The sequence below is a fragment of the Manis pentadactyla genome, chromosome X (genome assembly GCF_030020395.1).
Source record: "Manis pentadactyla isolate mManPen7 chromosome X, mManPen7.hap1, whole genome shotgun sequence".
Classification (NCBI taxonomy): Eukaryota; Metazoa; Chordata; class Mammalia; order Pholidota; family Manidae; genus Manis; species Manis pentadactyla.
This window is the reverse complement of record NC_080038.1, coordinates 77,293,840-77,315,200: the sequence shown is the minus strand read 5'-3', so window position 1 is coordinate 77,315,200 and position 21,361 is coordinate 77,293,840. Positions and strand designations below refer to the sequence as shown.

General features: G+C 36.1%; 1 protein-coding gene across 1 annotated transcript; it reads left to right on the top strand.

The window, feature by feature from the left end:
- The first annotated feature begins 285 nt into the window (after window positions 1–285).
- SATL1 (spermidine/spermine N1-acetyl transferase like 1) lies at window positions 286–20,771 on the top strand. The gene is given in 6 exon segments (XM_057495363.1): window positions 286–427; window positions 739–1,074; window positions 1,183–1,355; window positions 11,092–11,143; window positions 16,364–16,444; window positions 16,861–20,771. Coding segments are annotated over 6 exon segments (876 nt in total). The 3' UTR covers window positions 16,953–20,771.
- Window positions 20,772–21,361: the final 590 nt, after the last annotated feature.

The window sequence follows — 21,361 nt, the reverse complement described above, 5'->3', positions numbered from 1 at the left end:
AACTCCAGCAAATAGGAGGCATCAATAACCTTTAGGTAATCCCCCTTTATTTTTCCCATTGTCATTTTGATAGAGGGGTATCTTACAGTTTGAATCAAGTTGAGAAAAATCAGAAACATCCTACAGCCTCACACCACAACACTGTAGTTAAGGGTTCCTGTTCCATCAAGATACTGGGTCATCGGCCAACCAGTCATCTGCCAAACTATCATCTGCCAACCAGTCCTTGACCAACCTGTCCTCAATCAACCAGTCCTCAGCCAACCAGGCACGAATCAACTGGGCATGAACCACTCAGGCATGAACCAATCAAGCTTACTAGATATGAACCAACCAGGCACGTGCCAGCTAGACATGAGCTTACTTGTTATGAACCAAATGGACAGGAACCAACCAAGCACAAGCCTACTTGACATCAGTCAACTGGGTATGAACCATCCAGGCACATGGCAACCAAGCCCTAGCCAACCAGGCATGAGACAACCAGGATGAGGCAACCAGGCATGAACCAACCAGGCCCAAGCCTACCTGATAGAAGCCAATCAGGCCTATACCAAATAGGCATGAGGCAATCTGGCACATGGAAAGTAGGCCCGAGCCAAGCAGGCATGAGGCAACTGCAATCAGGCCTGAGCCAAGCAGGCATAAGTCAACCAGGCATTAGGCAGGCAGGCCTGAGCCAATAAGGTATGAGATGACTGGATCCAAGCCAATCAGGCATGAGACAACTGTAATCAGGCCTGAGCCAATCAGGCATGAGGCAACCAAGCCCAAGCCAATCAGGCATAAGTCAATCAGGCATTAGGCAGGCAGGCCTGAACCAATCAGGCATTAAGCAACCGTTCCTGAGCCAATCTGGCATGAATCATTTAGGTATGAGGCAATCAGGTGAAAGCCAATCAGACACAAGTCAACCAAGCCCTAGCCAACCAGGCATGAGACAACCAGGGATGAGGCAAACAGGCCCAAGCCTACCTGACAGAAGCCAATCAGGCCCATACCAAATAGGCATGAGGCAACTGCAATCAAGCCTGGGCCAGTCCAGCATGAGGCAACCAGGCCTGAGGCAACCAGGCCCTAGCTAAGCAGGCATAAGTCAACCCAGCATTGGGCAGCCAGGCCTGAGCCAATCAGGTATGAGGCAACCGTTGTTCCTGAGCCAATCCAGCATGAATCATTTAGGTATGAGGCAATCAGGTGCAAGCCAATCAGACATAAGTCAACCAGGCCCAAGCCAACCAGGCTTGAGGCAAAGTGGGGAGAAGGCATTCGAGCAGAAGGCAACCAAGGGTGAATTGTTTCTGATAAGATCTGCAGAGGCTTAAGACTGCCCAGAAATCCTGATCCTAACAAAAGTAAGTTACTTTCTACTTATTTCTATCTACTTATTCTTCCCTCTTATTCTTAATGTTACTAGTTTAGGGCTGAGGGTAAGAAAGGCACAGGTCGGGTTTAAATCCTAGTTCCTCTGATTTGGACCACCTTCTGAAAGTTACTTAACCTCTCTTAACTTCAGTTTCCACATCTAAAATGAAGATCATAGTACTATCTATATTAGAAGTTTGTTCTAATGATTCAGTAGTGTAAAATGATTGCACTTAAATTGCTTGACTTATAGTAAGGTGCTTATAAAGTCATGGTGGAATGAATTAATAAAAATTTCAGAGATCCTGATGTGTTGTCCCTCCTGGGGAAATTTTAAGTTTAAAAGAGGATCTTAAAGAAAAGGAATGCTTAAGTCAAATGAATGATCTTTCAGTGATAGAATTTCAGTATATTAATGGCTAAGATTTTAAGGTAGGGAGTCTTGTTGCTTTTAAGACCGCACCTACTAATAGCTTTAACTAATGATTGATTGCCCAGAAAACAATATTCATCCACAACAAATTTTCCATACAATTTCAGTTTTTGACTCTTGAGGCCCATCTACTCACAGGCAGACTCCAGGAGTACAAGGAGCTGGGTTAAATTTTTCTAATTCAATATTTCATTTTATTGGTTTTCCTGGAAATCATTACAGTACAGTAAAGGCAACAAACTAATAGACATAGTTACTGTGCTGAAGTTCTGTGGCACACAAAGTAATCATTTATGTGATGCACAACCTAAACAATTCCATATAAAAGCAGTAGCCTAGATATTTAATGGAGTAAATATGTGGTTGGAACAAGGCACAGGCTATAAATAAGGAAACCTTATGTAAGAGTTGTAGTGAAAATGTTTCCATCTACTAATATATATATATATAATTCTCTTTTAAATTAGGCCATGTATTGTTCCCTTTGATCAGAGAATGTGTTTTAATGGCCAAAATAAAATACAAGTTTTCTAGTGAAATCCATCTATTGAAATGATGCTAGGCCCCACTGCATATCTGTAAGAAATGGGCTATCCATCCTTCCATACCTTCTATTCTCTTCTGTCCACACAAATTTTCATATAATTTCTTTAACTGGCATTAATTTGCATGATTAGATCATCAAAATATCATGCCCAACATGTTAATTATTCCATAAGCACATTTTTCTAGGTAGAATATAATTTTTAAGAATTTTTTGTAGCTTAGTATCTGACATCTGGTTGGCAATTAACAAATTTATTATTGAATTACAGTGAATCTATCTAGAAATCTTACCTTCCTTTGTTTTTCAAACAGTGCCCATTGCTACCACCAAGGGAAACATACATCACTCCTACTTCAGTGAACCTGTATCTGTGGAGTTCCTGACCACATATACTTATGAATTTTCCTCATGTACCTGGATACATAGTAGAAGTTTCTTGGGAATAATTTTAATGAGGATTCACTGTAGAAAAATAATAGATAAGATAAATTACTGACTGTGCATCATAGACACAGCTATAATAATTAATTATCCTTGAAGTTTATGCTCTTATCTAATACATATATGTCCATTTTCCCTAAATCCCGTTCATTGGGTGAGTTTGCAAAACATTCTCTATTGGCAAAGGAATTTATGATGATTTGCCATCATAGTAACTCATTCCTTACCTGAGTATTTTGCAGGTTTTATTTACTGTCTTGCTACTAAAATTCTTATAAATATCCACTATATGCACCTCTCTTATCTGACTCTTAATCATCACACAACAGCATTATATGGGTATCAAGTCATTTCATAGGTAGGCAGCCATAACTTCTTGCTTACCAGATGTTCCATTTGAAGCCTTTTATTATGGTGGTTCTCAAAGTGTGGTTTTGGACCATTGATGACCCACAGATAATAGTACTTTTATGAGGAGCCTTTGAAGATGGCAGCATGAGTAGGGTGGTGGAAATCTCCTCCCAAAACCACATATAATTAAAAAATACAGCAAATACAACTATTCCTAAAAGACAGACCATAAGATATAGTATGACAGCCAGGTTACATCTACATCTGCGAGAACTCAGCATCTCACGTAACAAAAGCCATGACCCGACAGGACCCGAGCACTCCCCCCACTCCAGCTCACCGATGGGAGGAAAAGAATCAGAGTGGGGAGAGAGTGGAAGCATAGGACTGCTAAACAACCAGCTCTAGTAATCTGCACCAGGAGCACAGACACACATCGCATGGTGTATTGGATATTAGAGAAATGGAAAAGTATAATCCAAGATGGAGACTGCAAGTGGGTCCCCACAGCTGCCTCCCTTGGGACAAAAGAAAAGTGGGCACTTTAAAAGTCTTAAAGGGACAAGGGTTTAACAGGTGAACAAAATCATTCTGGCACACAGCCCAGCAGGCTGGGAATCTAAGGAACTTTAGGTGCCCTAACCCTCTGGGTGGCAATGCAGAAGCCACTCATGGCAAGAAGCAGTCTGCCATTCATTCCCCCTTGCTGGTGCTGCAAGCAAACCGGCTGACCCGCCACCACTGCAGAGCAGCCAGGTAGGAGCCCCACCCACTGCAACCATACAGAGACTGCTCCCAGAGCACAGCTAACCAGGCCAAACCCAGAGGCTGCCCCAGCACAGGCAGAGGAAGTCAGCGCAAAGTCTGGAAGGCACAAAGGGGTGCTGTTTTATCAGGAGAACAAAAGTCGCTTGCCTGTGAACCCCAGCAGTGCCCTAGGCTATCCTGAGGGCCATCCCACCCACGTCAGCTCAGGATATTAACCCAGAGACTGCTCCCTTTGTGTGGTTAACAGGCACAGGCAGCATAAAAGGGAAAAGCAACCAGCAAGCAGGAAGGGACTTTGTTCTCCCAGCAGACACAAGTGCCACTTGCCAGCCATCATTTCTATCATCATGAAAAGGCAGAAGAACCTGGTCCACTCCAAAATCACTCAAACACCAGAGAGTGCACCTAGTGACACTGATGTAACCAATCTTCGTGAAAAAGAATTCAAAATAAAAGCCCTAATCATGCTGATGGAGCTGCAGAGAAATATTCAAGAGCTAAGGGATGAATTTCAGAGGGAGATAACAGAAATGAAACAAACAATGGATGGTTTAAAGAACAGACTGGATGAGGTGCAAGAGACTGTTAATGGAATAGAAATCAGAGAACAGGAATAAAGAGAGGCTGAGACAGAAAGAGAGAAAAGGCTCTCTAGGAATGAAAGAATATTAAGAGATCTGTGTGACCAATCCAAACGGAACAATATTCACATTATAGGGGTACCAGAAGAAGAGGAGAGAGTAAAAGGGATAGCAAGTGTCCTTGAAGAAATAATAGCTGAAAACTTCCCCAGAGTGGGGAAGGAAATAGTCTCCCAGACCATGGAAGCCCACAGATCTCCCAAAACAAGGGACCCAAAGAGGACACCGCCAAGACATATAATAATTAAAATGGCAAAGATCAAAGAGGACAGGATATTAAAAGCAACCACAGAGAGAAAAAAGATCACATACAAAGGAAAATCCATCAGGCTATCATCAGACTTCTCAAAAGAAACCTTACAGGTCAGAAGAGAATGGCATGATATATTTAATGCAATGAAACAAAAGGGCCTTGAACCAAGAATACTGTATCCAGCAAGATTCTCATTTAAATTTGGAGGGATTAAACAATTCCCAGATAAGCAAAAGTTGAGGGAATTTACCTCCCCCAAACCACCTCTGCAGTATATTTTAAAGGGACTACTCTAGATGGACGTACTCCTAAGGCTAAATAGATGTCACCAGAGAAAATAAAATCACATCAGAGAACGAAGACCAGCCAAACACTAACTAAAGGCAAAAAATTAAATCAGCCATCCACAAAAGCAGTCAAGGGAAAGACAAAAGAGTACAGAATAAAACACCTAACATATAAAGAGTGGAGGAGGAAAAATAAGTAGGGAGAGAAATAAAGAATCTTCAGACTGTGTTTATAGTATAGTAAGTTAAGTAAAATTAGATGGTTTGATAGTAAGGAAGCTACCCTTGAACTTTTGGTAACCACAAATCCAAAGCCTGAAATGGCAATAAGTACATATCTATCGATAATCACCTGAAATGTAAATGGACTGAATGTACCAATCAAAAGACACACAGTAATAGAATAGATGAAAAAGCAAGACCCATCTATATGCTGCTTACAAGAGACTCACCTCAAACCCAAAGATATACACAGACAAAAAGAGAAGGGATGGAAAAAGATATTACATGCAAACAAGGAGAAAAAATCAGGTGTTGCAGTACTTGTATCAGACAAAATAGACTTCAAAACAAAGAAATAAGAGATAAAGGAGGACATAATAATGATAAAGGGGGCAGTCCAAGAAGAGGATATAACTATTCTGAATATCTATACACGCAAGACAGGAGCACCTACATATGTGAAACAAATACTAACAGAATTAAAGGAGGAAATAGAATGCAATGCATTCACTTTATGGGACTTCAACACACCAATCACTCCAAAGGACAGATCAATCAGACAGAAAATAAGTAAGGACACAGAGGCACTGAACAACACACTGGAACAGATGGTCCTAACAGACATCTACAGAACTCTACACGCAAAAGCAACAGGATACAGATTCTTCTCAAGTGCACATGGAAAATTTTCCAGAATAGATCACATACTAGGCCACAAAAAGAGCCTCAGTAAATTCAGAAAGATTGAAATTCTACCAACCAACTTCTCAGACCACAAGGGTATAAAACTAGAAATAAATTGTACAAAGAAAACAAAAAGCTCCACAAACACATGGAGGTTTAACAACATGCTCCTAAATAATCAATGGATCAATGACCAAATTAAAACAGAGATCAAGCAATATATGGAGACAAATGAAAACAACAGCAAAATGCCCCAACATCTGTGAGACGCAGTGAAGGCAGTTCTAAGAGGAAAGTATATAGCAATCCAGGCCTATTTAAAGAAGGAAGAACAATCCCAAATCAATACTCTGAAGTTACAATTATTGAAAATGGAAAAAGAAGAACAAATGAGGCCCAAAGTCAGCAGAATGAGGGACATAATAAAAATCAGAGAAGAAATAAATACAATTGAGGAGAATAAAATAATAGGAAAAATCAGTGAAATCAATAGCTGGTTCTTTGAGAAAATAAACAAAATAGATAACCCCCCAGCCAGACTTATTGAGAGAAAAAAGGAATCTACACACATACACAGAATCAGAAATGAGAAAGGAAAAACCATGACAGACACCACAGAAATACAAAGAATTATTAGAGAATACTATGAAAATCTATATGCTAACAACCTGGATAACCTAGAAGAAATGGACAACTTTCTAGAAAAATACAACATTCCAAGACTGACCAAGGAAGAAGCAGAAAATCTAAACAGACCAATTACCAGCAATGAAGTTGAATAAGTAATAAAAATACTACCCAAGAAGAAAACTCCCAGGCCAGATGGATTCACGGCTGAATTTTATCAGGCATTTAAAGAGGACGTAATACCCATTCTCCTTAAAGATTTCCAAAAATATAAGAGGAGGGAATACTTCCAAACTCATTCTATGAGGTCAGTGCCACTCTAATACCAAAACCAGGCAAGACACCACAAGAAAAGAAAATTACAGACCAATATCCCTGATGAACATAGATGCAAAAATACTCAACAAAGTATTAGCAAACCGAATTCAAAAATGCATCAAGAAGATCATACACCATGATCAAGTGGGATTCATCTCAGGGATGCAAGGATGGTACAACATTAAAATATCCATCAACATCATCCACCACATCAACAAAAAGAAGGACAAAAACCACATGATCATCTCCATAGATGCTTAAAAACCATTTGACAAAATTCAGCATCAATTCATAATAAGAGCACTCAACAAAATGGGTATAGAGGGCAAGTTCCTCAGCATAATAAAGGCCATATATGACAAAACCACAGCCAACATCATACTTAACAGTGAGAAGCTGAAACCTTTTCATCTAAGATCAGGAACAAGACAGGGATGCCCACTCTCCCCACTTTATTCAACATAGTACTAAAGGTACTAGCCATGACAATCAGACAAAACAAAGAAATAAAGGGTGTCCAGATTGGTCAGGAAGAAGTCAAACTGTCACTATTTGCAGATGACATGATATTGTATATAAAAAACATGAACGAATTCAGTCCAAAAGTCCTAGAACTAATATCTGAATTCAGCAAAGTTGCAGAATCCAAATTAACACACGGAAATCTATTGCATTCCTATACACTAATGATGAACTAGCAGAAAAAGAAATCAGGAAAACCATTCCATTCACAATTGCATCAAAAAGATTAAAATGCCTAGGAATAAACCTAACCAAGGAAGTGAAAGACCTATACCCCGAAAACTACAATTAGGAGAACTGTAATTAGGAGAAATTACAGAGGACCCAAACAAATGGAAATTCATCCCATGCTCTTGACTAGGTAGAATTAATATTGTCAAAATGGCCAACCTGCCTAAAGTAATCTACATATTCAATGCAGTCCCGTTCAAAATACCAACAGCATTCTTCAATGAACAGAAACAAATAGTTCTAAATATCGTATGGAAACACAAGAGACCCTTAATAGTCAAAGCAACCCAGAGAAGGAAGAATAAAGCATAGGGGGGGATCTTGCTTCCCAACTTCAAGGTTCTACTACAAAGCCACAGTAATCAAGACAATTTGGTACTGGCACAAGAACATATCCACACACCAGTGGAACAAAATAGAGAGTGCAGATATTAACCCAAACATCTCTGGTCAACTAATATATGATAAAGGAGCCATGGATATACAATTGGAAATCACAGCCTTTTCAGCAGCTGGTGTTGGCAAAACTGGACAGCTACATGTAAGAGAACGAAACTGGATAATTGTCTAACCCAATACACAAAATAAACTCAACATGGATCAAAGACCCGAATGTAAGTCATGAAACCATAAAACTCTTAGAAAAAAAAATAGGCAAAAATCTCTTGGACATAAACATGAGCAACTTCTTCATGAACATATCTCCCTGGGCAAGGGAAACAAAAGCAAAAATGAACAAGTAGGACTATATCAAGCTGAAAATCTTCTGTACAGCAAAAGACACCATCAATAGAACAAAAGGGCATCCTACAGTATGGGAGAATATATTCATAAATGACATATCTGATAAGAGGTTGACATCCAAAATATACAAAGAGCTCACATGCCTCAACAAAAAGCAAATAATTCAATTAAAAATTGGGCATAGGATCTGAACAGATACTTCTCCAAAGAAGAAATTCAGATCTCCAACAGACACATGAAAAGATGCTCCACATCACTAATCATCAGAGAAATGCAAATTAAAACCACAATGAGATATCACCTCACACCAGTTAGGATGGCCAACCTCCAAAAGACACCCAGCAACAAATGTTGGCGAGGATGTAGAGAAAGGGGAACCCTCCAACACTGGTGGTGGGAATGTAAATTAGTTCAACCATGATGGAAAGCCATATGGAGGTTCCTCAAAAAACTAAAAATAGAAATGCCATTTGACCCAGAATTCCACTCCTAGGAATTTACCCTAAGAATGCAGGAGCCCAGTTTGGAAAAGACATATGCACCCCTATGTTTATCGCAGCACTATATACAATAGCCAAGGAATGGAAGCAACCTAAGTGTGCATGAGTAGATGAATGAATAAAGATGTGTTACATATACACAATGGAATATTATTCAGCCATTAGAAGAAAGCAAATCCTACCATTTGCAACAACATGGATGGAACTAGAGGATATTATGTTCAGTGAAATAAGCCAGGCGTAGAAAGACAAGTATCAAATGATTTCACTCATCTGTGGAGTATAAGGACAAAGCAAAAACTGAAGGAACAAAAGAGCAGCAGACTCACAGAACCCAAGAATGGACTAACAGTTACCAAAGGGAAAGGGACAGGGGAGGGTGGGTGGGAAGGGAGGCATAAGGGGGAAAAGGGGGCATTACGATTGGCACATGTAATGAGTGTGTGGGGCACGGGGAAGGCAGTACAATACACTGAAGAGAATTAGTGATTCTATATTATCTTACTACACTATGGACAGAGACTGTAATGGGGTATGTGGTGGGGTCTTGATAATGGGGGGAGTCTAGTAACCATAATATTGCTAATGTAATTGTACATTAATGATACCATAATAAAAATAAATAAATGAACTCATAAACACCGAAAAAAATAGTACACTTTATATCTGATTTTTGTTAATTATACAAACATTGAGTGTATGTTTGGGGGAAGTCCATGGTATTATAAATGATTGAAAGGTCACTGAATTATATTTGCTGACATCAAGTAGCTTACAGTGTCTTAGGGAAGGTGCTCTACATAGCAGCCAAAATGCTCAAAACTCCATTGATCTCTGATTGCACTGAGAATAAAATCCAAATTTCTTATCAATGTTCTACATGATCTGACCTTTTCTGTCTTTATATTTTTAAAAGCTTTTATCCATTATAAATGTAATACAATTCAAGTCAACTCCCCAAGTTTTACATGTAAAAATAAACACATAAGCATTTCTAGAAAAATACCAACAAGGGTAATGAGAGAAGATGATCTCTACCAGTATGACAAAGCTGTAAATAATTATAATACTATGGTATTGTATTACCATAGATACAGATGTAGATCAGTGGAACCAACTGGAGAGTGCAGAAGTTCTCTTAAATATATAAGAGAATATAGTATCTGGTAAAGGAGATACTTCAAGTCAGTTTGTAAAAGATAGGTTATTCAATAAATGGTGCTGGGATCATTGTGGGAGAAATGTAAACGTGAAATTCAACCTCATTTCACCAGAAAACATCAAATTAAAAAATTCTTAATATTAATAACTTAAAACAGATTGGTGGTTGCCAGAGGTGGGAGTTGAGGATGGGAGAAATGGGTGAAGGTGATCAAAAGGTAAAAACTCCCAATTATAGAATGCGATGTATAGCATGGTGACTATAGTTAGCAATACTGTAGTGTGTATTTGAAAGTTGGTAAGAGAGATCTTACAAGTTCTCAGCACAAGAAAATAATCTGTAACTACATGAGATGATTGATGTTAACTAAACTTATTTTGATAATCATTTTTAGTGTATACATATATCAAATCATTATGTTGTACATCTTGGACTAATAGAATATTATGTCAATAAAAATGGAAAAATTTTAAATGAAAAAAGAAATTAGGAGGACAAGAGTGACTATTTTTACAATCTGAAAATGGGAAATTCCTTTCCAAGCAGGAGATCCAAGCCATGGAGAACTAATTTGAATGTGTAAAAAAATGATGGGAGTGAAAAACCAAATAAACAAAGTCTAAAGTTAAACTGGAAAACACTCCAGACTTCTCTGTAAAGTCTATGAGCTTTATAATACATACCCTTTGTGACATCAAAAACCCTTTTGGCTTTACTTCCTCATTTCTTGTTGTATTCAAGGCTAGTTACCTAGTTGCCTGGACAACTGACTTTCATATGAGTGAGGTATCTGCACAATCTTCTCTCTCTTTTTATTCTTTCCTTGTATGTGTTAGTTTAGATTTTAAGTTTCTATATGACTGGAGTTAATTATAACTTGCTTTTAATACTGCCTGGGATATCATATGTTAATAAATGCTCAATAAACTTCATGATTATCATCTTAAGAATTTATTACTAAACCATACACTGAAAATTTTTCTCTACTTTGACAGGAATTGGCTGCCTGTAAAAACATGCTGGAATCAGTGAAGTTAACAGTAACAGGTAGGATGTTTTATGGTATTTTCATAGCTAGAAAAAGAAACAGCATAATATATGTGCACAGTACTACTTTTCCCTAAGTATGTGACAGCTGCTGTCCTTGGTACACACAGATGAAGTGGTTAATAGTATCTATGTGTACAGGGCATAAGTTTGATAGGTTTGTCAGAACTCCACTATTTTATATTTTCCCCATTTTTAAAGTATGAAATGGATATTTAAGAACTTTTACATCTTTACAGCTGCAATAGACTTCAACTAATTTTCAAAATGTATAGGAAGTGTAATTGGTCAAAGAAAATATAATTCAATGTTCAATATGTTGGTAGTAGCTAGATAGAATTAAATGGATAAAAGAAAAATACTTAAATGATTTTCAGTATATTTACTGCACTTTAGTGGCCAGAAATATTAATAGGATAGGCTAGTGTTTTATGATGAATTAGAACTTTCTAAGCAGGAAATATGAACACTAAGAGATGATTATAGTGTATTGTTATATACTTGAAATTCCAATAAATTTGAGGACTGTTTTTTTCCATTTCTGTGAAAAGAGATTTTGGAATTTTGATAGGGAATGCACTGAATCTTTAGATCACTTTGGGTAGGATTGACATTTCAACAATGTTGTCTTATCTTTGAACAAGGGATATCTTTTACTTGACTTAGGTCTTCAATTTCTTTCAACAATGTTTTATAGCTTTCAGTATGCAAGAATTTCACCTCCTTAGTTAGATTTATTCCTAAGTATTTTATTATGTTAGGGGCACTGTAAATGGAATTGCTTTCTTAATTTACTTTTTGGTTTGTTCTTTGTTGGTGTATGGAAACAAAATTGATTTTTGTTTGTTGACCTTGTGGCCTGCAACTTGCTGAATTCCTTTATTAGCTCTAGTAGCTTTCTTTTGGATTCTTTGGGATTTTCTATCAATAGGATCAGGTCATCTGTGAGTAGAGATCATTTGACCTCATCATTTCTAATTTGGGTGATTTTTATTTCCTTTTCTTGTCAAATAGCTCTGACTATAACTTCCAGTACGATGTTGAATAGCAGCTGTGAAATGGGGATCCTTGTCTTCATAATCTTACAGTGAATGCTATTAACATTTCTTTAATAAGTACCCTTTATCATGTTGGGGAATTTCCCTGTACTCCTAGTTTTCTGAGGGCTCTTTTCATGAAAGGGTGTTGCATTTTGTCAAATGCCTTCTCTGCATCTGTTGAGATGATCAAGTGTTTTTTCTCTTTTGTTCTGTCAACATGATGTATTAACTTTCTTGTGTTCAACCATCATTTCATTCCTAGGATAAATCACACTTGGTCATGGTGATGATACTTTTAATGTGCTATTAGTTTCAATTTGTTGACACTTTGTTGAGGATTTTTGCATCTATATTAATGAAGGATATTGGTCTGTAATTCTTTCAATGGCTTTGGTGTCAGAGTAGTGCTGACTTCATGGAAAGAGTAGGAAAATATTCCTTACCTCTTCAATTTTTTTGGAAGAGTTTGGGAGTGATTGTGTTAATTCTTCTTTAAATGTTTGGTAGAATTCATCAGTGAGACCATCTGGTGGTCTCTGATTTTTCTTGGGAGATTTTGATTACTGACTCAAAGTCTTTACTTGTAGATCTGTTCAGATTTTATTTCTTCTTGAACCAGTTTAGGTAATTTATAAATTTAAAGGAATTTGTCCATTTCTTCTAGGTTATTTAATTTTCTGTGGACAATTCATAGAATTTACTTGTAATTCTTTTTATCTCTGTAAGGTCAGTAGTAGTGTTGTTTCATTTCTATTTTAATTACTTTCATTTTCTCTTTTTTTTTGTCAGCCTACATATCAATTTGTTGATTTTCTCAAAGAACCATCTTTTGGTTTCATTGATTTTTCTCTGTTGCATTGCTAACCTCTATTTTGTTTATCTCTGCTCTAATCTTTACTATTACCTTCCTTCTGCTAGCTTTGGGCTTAGTTTGCTCTTTCTCCTAGTTTCTTAAGGTGTAAGATTAGGTTATTGCTTTAGACCATTTTTTTTCTGTTTTAATGTAGGCGTTTACAGCTATAAATTTTTCTTGGTACTGCTTTCATTGCATCCCATTAGTTTCATATGTTGTGTTTTCATTTTCATTTATCTCTAAATGTTTTCTAATATCCCTTGTGATTTCTTCTTGGCCCAATGGTTGTTTAAGAGTGTGTTGTTTAATTTCCAATATTTGAGTCTTTTTGCTATTGATTTCCAATTTCATTTCATTGGGATTGGAAAAGATGCTTTGCATGATTTCAGTCTTTCAAAATTTATTAAGACATGGCGTAACATATGGTTTATCCTAGAGAAATTTGCCTGTGCACTTGAGGAAAATGTGTATTATATTGTTCAGTGGAGTGTACTGTATATTTGTTAGATCAAATTCATCTATAGTGTTGCTCAAATAATCTGTTAACTGAATTTACCTTGTCTGGTTGTTCAATACAGTATTGAAATTGAGGTATTGAAGTTTCCTATTATTGTAGAGTTGTATCTTCAATTCTGTCAATATTTACTTCATATATTTTGGAACTCTGATGTTTGGTACATAATTAGAAATGTTGTATCTTCTTGGTGAATTGACCCTTTTATCATTATATAGTATATCCTTTGTCTTTTGTAACACTTTTTGACTTATAGTCTATTTTGTCTGATATTAGTACAGCTACCAGAGCTCTCTTTTGGTTGTGATTTGCATGAAATATCTTTTCCCATTATTTTACTATCAAGATTTGTGTGTGTGTTTTATCTAAAGCAAGTCTCTTATAGACAGCATATAGTTGAATAAAGTTTTTTTAATCCATTCTGTTAATTTCTTTTGATTAGAGCATTTAATCATTTACCTTTAAGTAATTATTGATGAGGGACTGACCTCTGTAATCTCACTATTTGTTTTCTACATGCCATATAGCTTTTTTTGGTCCCCTATTTCCTCCATTGCTACCTTCTTTTGTGTTTAGTTGATTTTTGTAGTGAAATGCTTTGATTTCCTGTTTCCTTATATATATATTCTACAGATATTTTCTTTGTTGTTATCATGGGGATTATACTTAACATCCTAAAGTTGAAACAATTTAATTTGAATTTATGCCAGCTTAACTTCAGAATCATACAAAAAATCTTCTTTACATCTCCATTCTCCTCTCTTAGGTTGATGTCAGAGATTACATATTTATAATTGTACCAATAACATACATTAATAACTAATTTTATTCACTTGTCTTTTAAATCATGTAGAAAATAAAAGTTACAAAATTAAAATAAACCTAGTTCTTATAATTGCCCATGTAATTACCTCTAACTTGGTACCTTTGCCTTTATCATTATTTCTTCATGTGGTTTTGAGTTACTATCTAGCTTCCTTTCATTTCAACCTGAAGGACTGACTCCTTTTAGCATATTATACAGGGCAGAGCTAGTGATAATTACAGCCCTCCAGGGATTTTTTTGGTGGTGGAGGGTATCTGGGGATCTTAATTTCTCCATCATTTTTGAAAGACAGTTTTGGTGGACACAGAATTCTTGCTTGACAGGTTTCCCCCCAAGCCCTAGCACTATGAATCTATGAACCCCACTGCCTTCTGGTCTGTGAGGTTTCTGATGAGAAATCAGATGATAATCCTATTGAGCCATTGTATGTGATATTCTTTCTTGAAGATTTCAGGATTTTCTTTTTGTCTTCATCTTTCAACAGTTTGATTACGTGTCTTGGTGTTAATCTTTTTGGGTGGGCTTATCCTACTTGAAGTTTGTTGAACTTGGATTTTTAGTTTCGTGTTCTCGCATCAAATTTGGGAAATTTTCAGTCATCATTTCTTCAAATTTTTTACCTCTTTTTTTCTCATTCTGAATCCCATACGGTCCATCTGATGGTGTTCCACAGACCCCTTAGGCTCTGTTTACTTTTGTTTTTCTTTGTTCCTCAGGCTTGCTAATTTCAATTGTCCTATCTTCAGGTTTACTTATTCTTTTCTCTGCTTGCTCAATTCTGATTTTGAAGTTCTATAGTACATTCATTATTTCAGTTAGTATACTTTTCAGGTTCCTAATTTTTTGGTAGGGTTTCTTTTTTATATCTCTTTATTAATAGTCTTATTTCATTCAGACATCTTTTTTCTATTGTGCATGTCTTCCTTTAGCTCTTTGAACACCTTTAGACAGTTATTGTAAAGTTTTTGTCTAGTAGTTCTGACATCTGGACTTCCTTAGGCATGTTTTCTGTTGATATACTTCGTTCCTTTGAATGAGCCATGCTTTCTAATTTCTTTGTATGCCTTATGATTTTTTTTTTTGAGAGGGCATCTCTCATATTTATTGATCAAATGGTTGTTAACAACAATAAAATTCTGTATAGGGGACTCAATGCACAATCATTAATCAACCCCAAGCCTAATTCTCAACAGTCTCCAATCTTCTGAAGCATAACGAACAAGTTCTTACATGGTGAACAAGTTTTTACATAGTGAATAAGTTATGATTTTGTTATTGTTGAAAACTGGACCATTGAATCTTAGAACGTGTTAACTGTGGAAATAAACTTTTCCCCCTTTCCAAGAGATAGTTGTTTTTGCGATTGTTGTGGCATCTCTGTGTCAGAGAGCAGCCTGATCTGAATGTTTACAGTGTTAGATCTTTTCTAGGTGTGTGTCTTTACCTCATCACACATGGTAGCTTTCTAGATTTTCCTGTATATATGGTTGTTTTTGAAGGTCTAAAAAAATAGGTCTGGTTACTTTAAATCTCCTGGAAGCTGCTTTAGATGGTGGAGGTTGGAAAAATGATGGCCAACTTCAAGCTCTCACCTAAGCATTCAGAGTGGCAATCCATGATCAGAACACAGAATTCCAATATTTAGAGCATAAGTTCCTTATTGCTTACCCTGGCTACAGCAAATCACTCCAGAAATTCAGGATGCTGTCCACACAGCTGTCTGACATGAGGTAAGGGGTGGTGGAGTTTTGAAGTTGCCACTGGGCTGATGGCTAATTGACCAAAATTAACTGCAATTTACCAGTCAAGCCACCCTCTGGAAGTTGCAAGTATTCAAATAACCTCTAGAGTTCCAAAATATTCACTTCAGTTTCTGCCAGTATAATTGTTGTACAGGTGAAGAGATGAACTCCTGGTGTTACCTACTTCATCTGCCTTCTCTTTTATGTAAACTTTCTAACATATTGCATGTGAATTGATATTTCAGATTTACTGAGGGATGGCTTTGGGGACAATCCCCTTTTCAACTGCCTGACTATAGAAGTACACAATCAACAAAAGCCATCAGGTAAAATAAATCTTCCTCCTCCAGTTTAATGTGTAGTATATTTCTCCTACCCTGAAAACAAAGTACAGTTTTACAGCATATAATTACTACTTAGCAGAAGAAAAGATTACAAGTGTATAAACTGTTTCATTTTTTGAAAAAGAAAATGTGTGGTATGCACTTTGTATATACATGGAAGAAAAGTTTCGGAAGAATATATACTCCACACTTTTAAAAGGTGACTTATCTCTTATAGGTTGTATTATAAGATAATTAAACCTTCTACATTATATAATTCTGTATTGTTTGAAACTTTGTCCATTAAGCTTTTATGACTTTAATAGTTAAAAAAATAAAAAGATATTCAATTTTGGAGGGAAGGACATTTTAAGATTCAGAGTATTAACCTCTTTGTACCCTCTCTTCCCTCTTCCTAGGCCAAGTGACTGTTGGATTTGCCATGTAGTACTTTACATATGACCCCTGGATTGGCAAGTTACTTTACCTAGAGGACTTTTATGTCATATAAGCTTATTGAGGTCAAGTTTCAATTAATAGTATTACTTATACTTTAAAAATGTAAATGGCATATTTTAATTTCATGTATACATTTAGGGTTTTAGTATAAATATGGTATTAAAGTTAGTTTATGCAACTCATTTCAATTTCATGAGCCTGATCATTATCATAGTTATCACTGCATGTGGTGAAAACTCAATCAGAAATTAGAAAAAGATGTTTTTCGTTAGTTTCCATCAGGGCTTAGATAAGCCAAGTTATAGCTATCATTTTATCTTTAAAAAATGCTTTTATATTTTTGGTTGGTTTGTCTAGAAATTAATATGCAATATACTCTGTGATAAGATGATAGTGACAGGGACTTATTTCCTCTTTGCTGATCTTAAAAATAAATCCAAAATATTTTCCATTACTTTTGGAACTACATTCCAGTCAGGAGAGAGATGAAAAACATTCATGAGGTGAGTTTTAACACAAGCTATTAAGAATATGTAACAACCAGATACAGGCTTTTATATTTTATTTCTTTTAAACTAAAGCAAATAACTTGTTAAGTAGAATTTTTCAACTTACAGTTTTTCATTTTGCATTATCTATTTAAAAAGTCTAGGTATTGGAGCTGAAATGCTGAAGAGACTAAGTTAGGTATGTATTACAACTAGTAGTGGTATTCTATATGTTATCCTTTTCTTTATCAAACATTGTTATTTAACAGGGTATAAATTCAATAATTTATCTCATCATTCAAACATAATCTCAAAATATACTTAATTTTTAAATTCCAAATAAGTTAGATATTCAAATAAGATACTCATGTCAGCTATATTTGAGCTACATTTAATTAAAAATTGATTTCTATATAATCCACAACCACTCTATATTCCTTTTTGTTAAAAAGCAAAAGCAAGAGGGAGATTCGAAGCCAATTTTCCCCAAAAAATAGGTCCACAGCATAAATATGAGAATAGTATAAAAACAGGATCCTTTTGCATTTTGGAAATACATATGACAAACTTTGGTAAACTTTTTCTAGAATAATAATAAAGAACAAAACAGTGAATTTGATTTATAGAATTGCCAACGAGTGGACTTTGCATCATTTTTGGACTTTTAAACAAAGGGTCTTAAAACTCAACAGAAGGACCTTTTTCTTTTTTAAAGCTTAGAAGTCCAAGAGGTAACTGTTATATTATTATTTGGAAGTATTATACACACAGAGTGCCTTGCTTGTAGACCTTTAATAACATAAATGTGTTGATGAAGAATAGACTTTCAAATAAAAGTCATCTCTATTTTTAAACAGATAGCCATCAGAAGCCACTGTAACTGCATGCACTTTCTTGTCCTCATTTGGAACCAGGCTTCTATTGACTATTAAACTCGCCAAGGGGCTTTAGACCTTTCCTCCGAGGAGGGCTGGCATCTGTTCAGGTTTAACAGAGAAGAACTCATGAACATGGCAAGGGTAGAGTGAAGGATTAACTCATCATAACTTGTCCCAACATAGACTCCAACATTTCAATGTCACCTGAGCCCAACAGCAATTTGACTTTGAGTGTTGTGCAATACAGCAAGTGATCAAACTCTGGTGTGAGCAGATCTTTCACACTGAAACAGGTTTTGCAGATAGTAAACTCTCCTTTATCTAAACTAATATGCCAATGGCTAATAGCAGAGCTGATGATCCAAAACAGCAGATAATTCAAAAATCACTTATACTTGGCTTTATGATACTTATTTTTTTACTTGTCATCTCACTAAATTAAGATGCTTATATGTTTACATCCTAACATATCTGAAATTGGGATAAGTATACTGATCAGTACTTCTTTCTTAGAGGTAAATGTCTTATATCTGATGAAATATGGATGTGTTTAATTATAAACAGACCTAAGGTACAAAAAATTCATTAAAAATATTGAAGTTATGGGGACTTGATAATGGGGGGAATCTAGTAACCACAATGTTGCTCATGTAATTGTATATTAATGATACAAAAATTTTAAAAAAGGAAAAAATAAAATGATTTCCTATGGGCAACATAAAAAAAAATATTGAAGTTAAATTTTGAAGAGCTTACTTATGAAAACCTAGTAAGTGAACTGCTTCCTAACCTCGAGCAGCTCAAGTACCACTGCCTCCATGACATCAACCCAGAACTACATTCCATCTCTGAGCATCTACAGGTCTTTGGTTGTACTTATCTTAGGGAAGATACTACATATAACACTGTATTTTATATATGTTTCCATCCTTTCTGGTAGAATATATGCCCTTTGATAGAATTGTAATTATTTTTGCATCTGTTATAATTGGCATGGTAGAATATGTGTGCTCCTACTACTATGTAGCAGATATTTCATGGGCATCAAAGCTACACAAAGATGATTCAGTCATACCCATAAGGAGCCTCATCTGTGAAAAAAATACCAGTTTTTGTTTTATAGTAAATTGTATGTGCTATCACAGCTATACATACCAAGTGTAAGAGAACAGAGGAAAGAACATCTAAATCCCACCCTAGAGAATTGAGAAAGGTGACATTGGAATTGGGTACGAAGAATGAATAGGAAGTTGGGATGGGGAACAGGATGAGGCAAAGAAATTTCTAAGAGGAGACATTAGCATAGGCAGAGAAAAAGAGATATAAAAGTACGAAGCATGTTCAAGAAGCAAGTGGTATCTTATAGATAATATACCTTGGCAGTAGGGTGAGTGGGGAAAGGGAAGACAGGATTAACGTTGAGCTAGGATCATATATGAAGTACCTTGTATGTCATACTACAGTCTTGATTTGATTCTGTAGGCAATGATGAACCACTGAAAATTTCAGAAAGACAACTATCCATCCATAAAAGTTGTTAGAAAGACAACTATGTCATATGACACATTAGTTACAAGAATATGGTAGCAGATGCTGTATGTTAGCTCAAACTCAACACAATTCTAAATCCCTTACCCCTTGCCTTCCTTACCATAGAAAAAATTATGATTTGCCAATCTTGAGCTAAGTGTGGCTATGTAAGATTGGTCAAGATGTAGATATAAATCTTCTGAGAGGGGATCTAAGAAAGTCTTTACTTTTCTAATAAAAAGGAATCAGAGAAAAAGTCTAGGTCTTTGATTAGCCACTGTACCAACCCTATGGTGCCTAATTTCAGACTTTAAATAGATTTATTTAAACTATTGTTAACTGGTTTACTGTTACTTACAAGCAGAACTCATTCTGAAGAGATAGAAAGCAAGGCTAATGGCAGGCAGATTGACCAGAAGACTTACTGTAATATTCCAGGAAAGTGATAATGAAGATTTGAATGAGAGCAAGATTACAGGAGGTAAAATAGATTTGGAAAACCATATAAATTAAGAAGAGAGAGGTAGAGGCAATTTAGTTTGATGCATAAAGACACTGAGGATACCTATGGGATGTACAGTGGATACAACTAATAAAAAGGATAGGTCTACAGCTCTGGAGATGTATGGGAGCTAGAAGTAGGGAAAAAAAGGACATACAAGTGGTGTCTGAAGCCAGTGAAGTATGTTGAATGAAAATGAGAGAGCATATAGAATGAGAAAAAGACTAGGAATGCAACCTGAGGAGCCTCAGCATTTAAGGGATTCAGAGCAAGAAAAGAATAAAGAGTCAGACAAGCATGAATAGCAGAGCAGAGGGAAGAGTGAGTTTCAAGGAGGCAGTGGTGAAGAGTCCATAATTACAGAAAACTCATATAGAGGCCAGAGAATCGCAAGTTAAGAGAGAAATTGAAAATGAAGAAGAAAATGACATTAATTACTTTTTTTTATGAATTATGGAAGTCATAGGAAGGAGAAAGAAAAGATAGCTTGAGAGGAAGCGGCATGGTTAGGGAGAGACTTTTGTTACTGATGTTTTTGGATAAAGACGTGAAGCTATGTAAAGGTTGAGGAAAAAAGAATGAAAAGAGAAATGAAACACTGAAGATTAAAAAAGATGAAATATAATACTGGAAAAGATGGGAAAGAATGAGACCAGGAACACAAATAGAAGCATTAGTCTTAGAATATGGGGATGCCTGGCTGAAAAGACGTAAGTCTTGAAGGTAGAAGGGGAGAAATTGGGAATGGTCATGTCTAGTAACTTATTTTTTCCCACTATGTAATAGGAGACACAGTCATCTTTGGCAGGTATAGAAGGCTTAAGAATTAAAGGTTTGAAATACCTCTCCTGGGGAACAGAACAGGAAAACCATCTGGGAATTAGTAGTAGGGTTGCTGAGCAGCATTGGGGATCCCATGTAGCCGGTCCTCTTAAATAGTTTGAGATGTTTTGGGACATTTAATAGGAGGTAACATTAATAAATCAAAAAGAAAAAGCCAAGCCCAACTGTCATAAAATAATGGATATTTTATTCCAGCTCTGGAAAATCAAAAAAAGGGAGA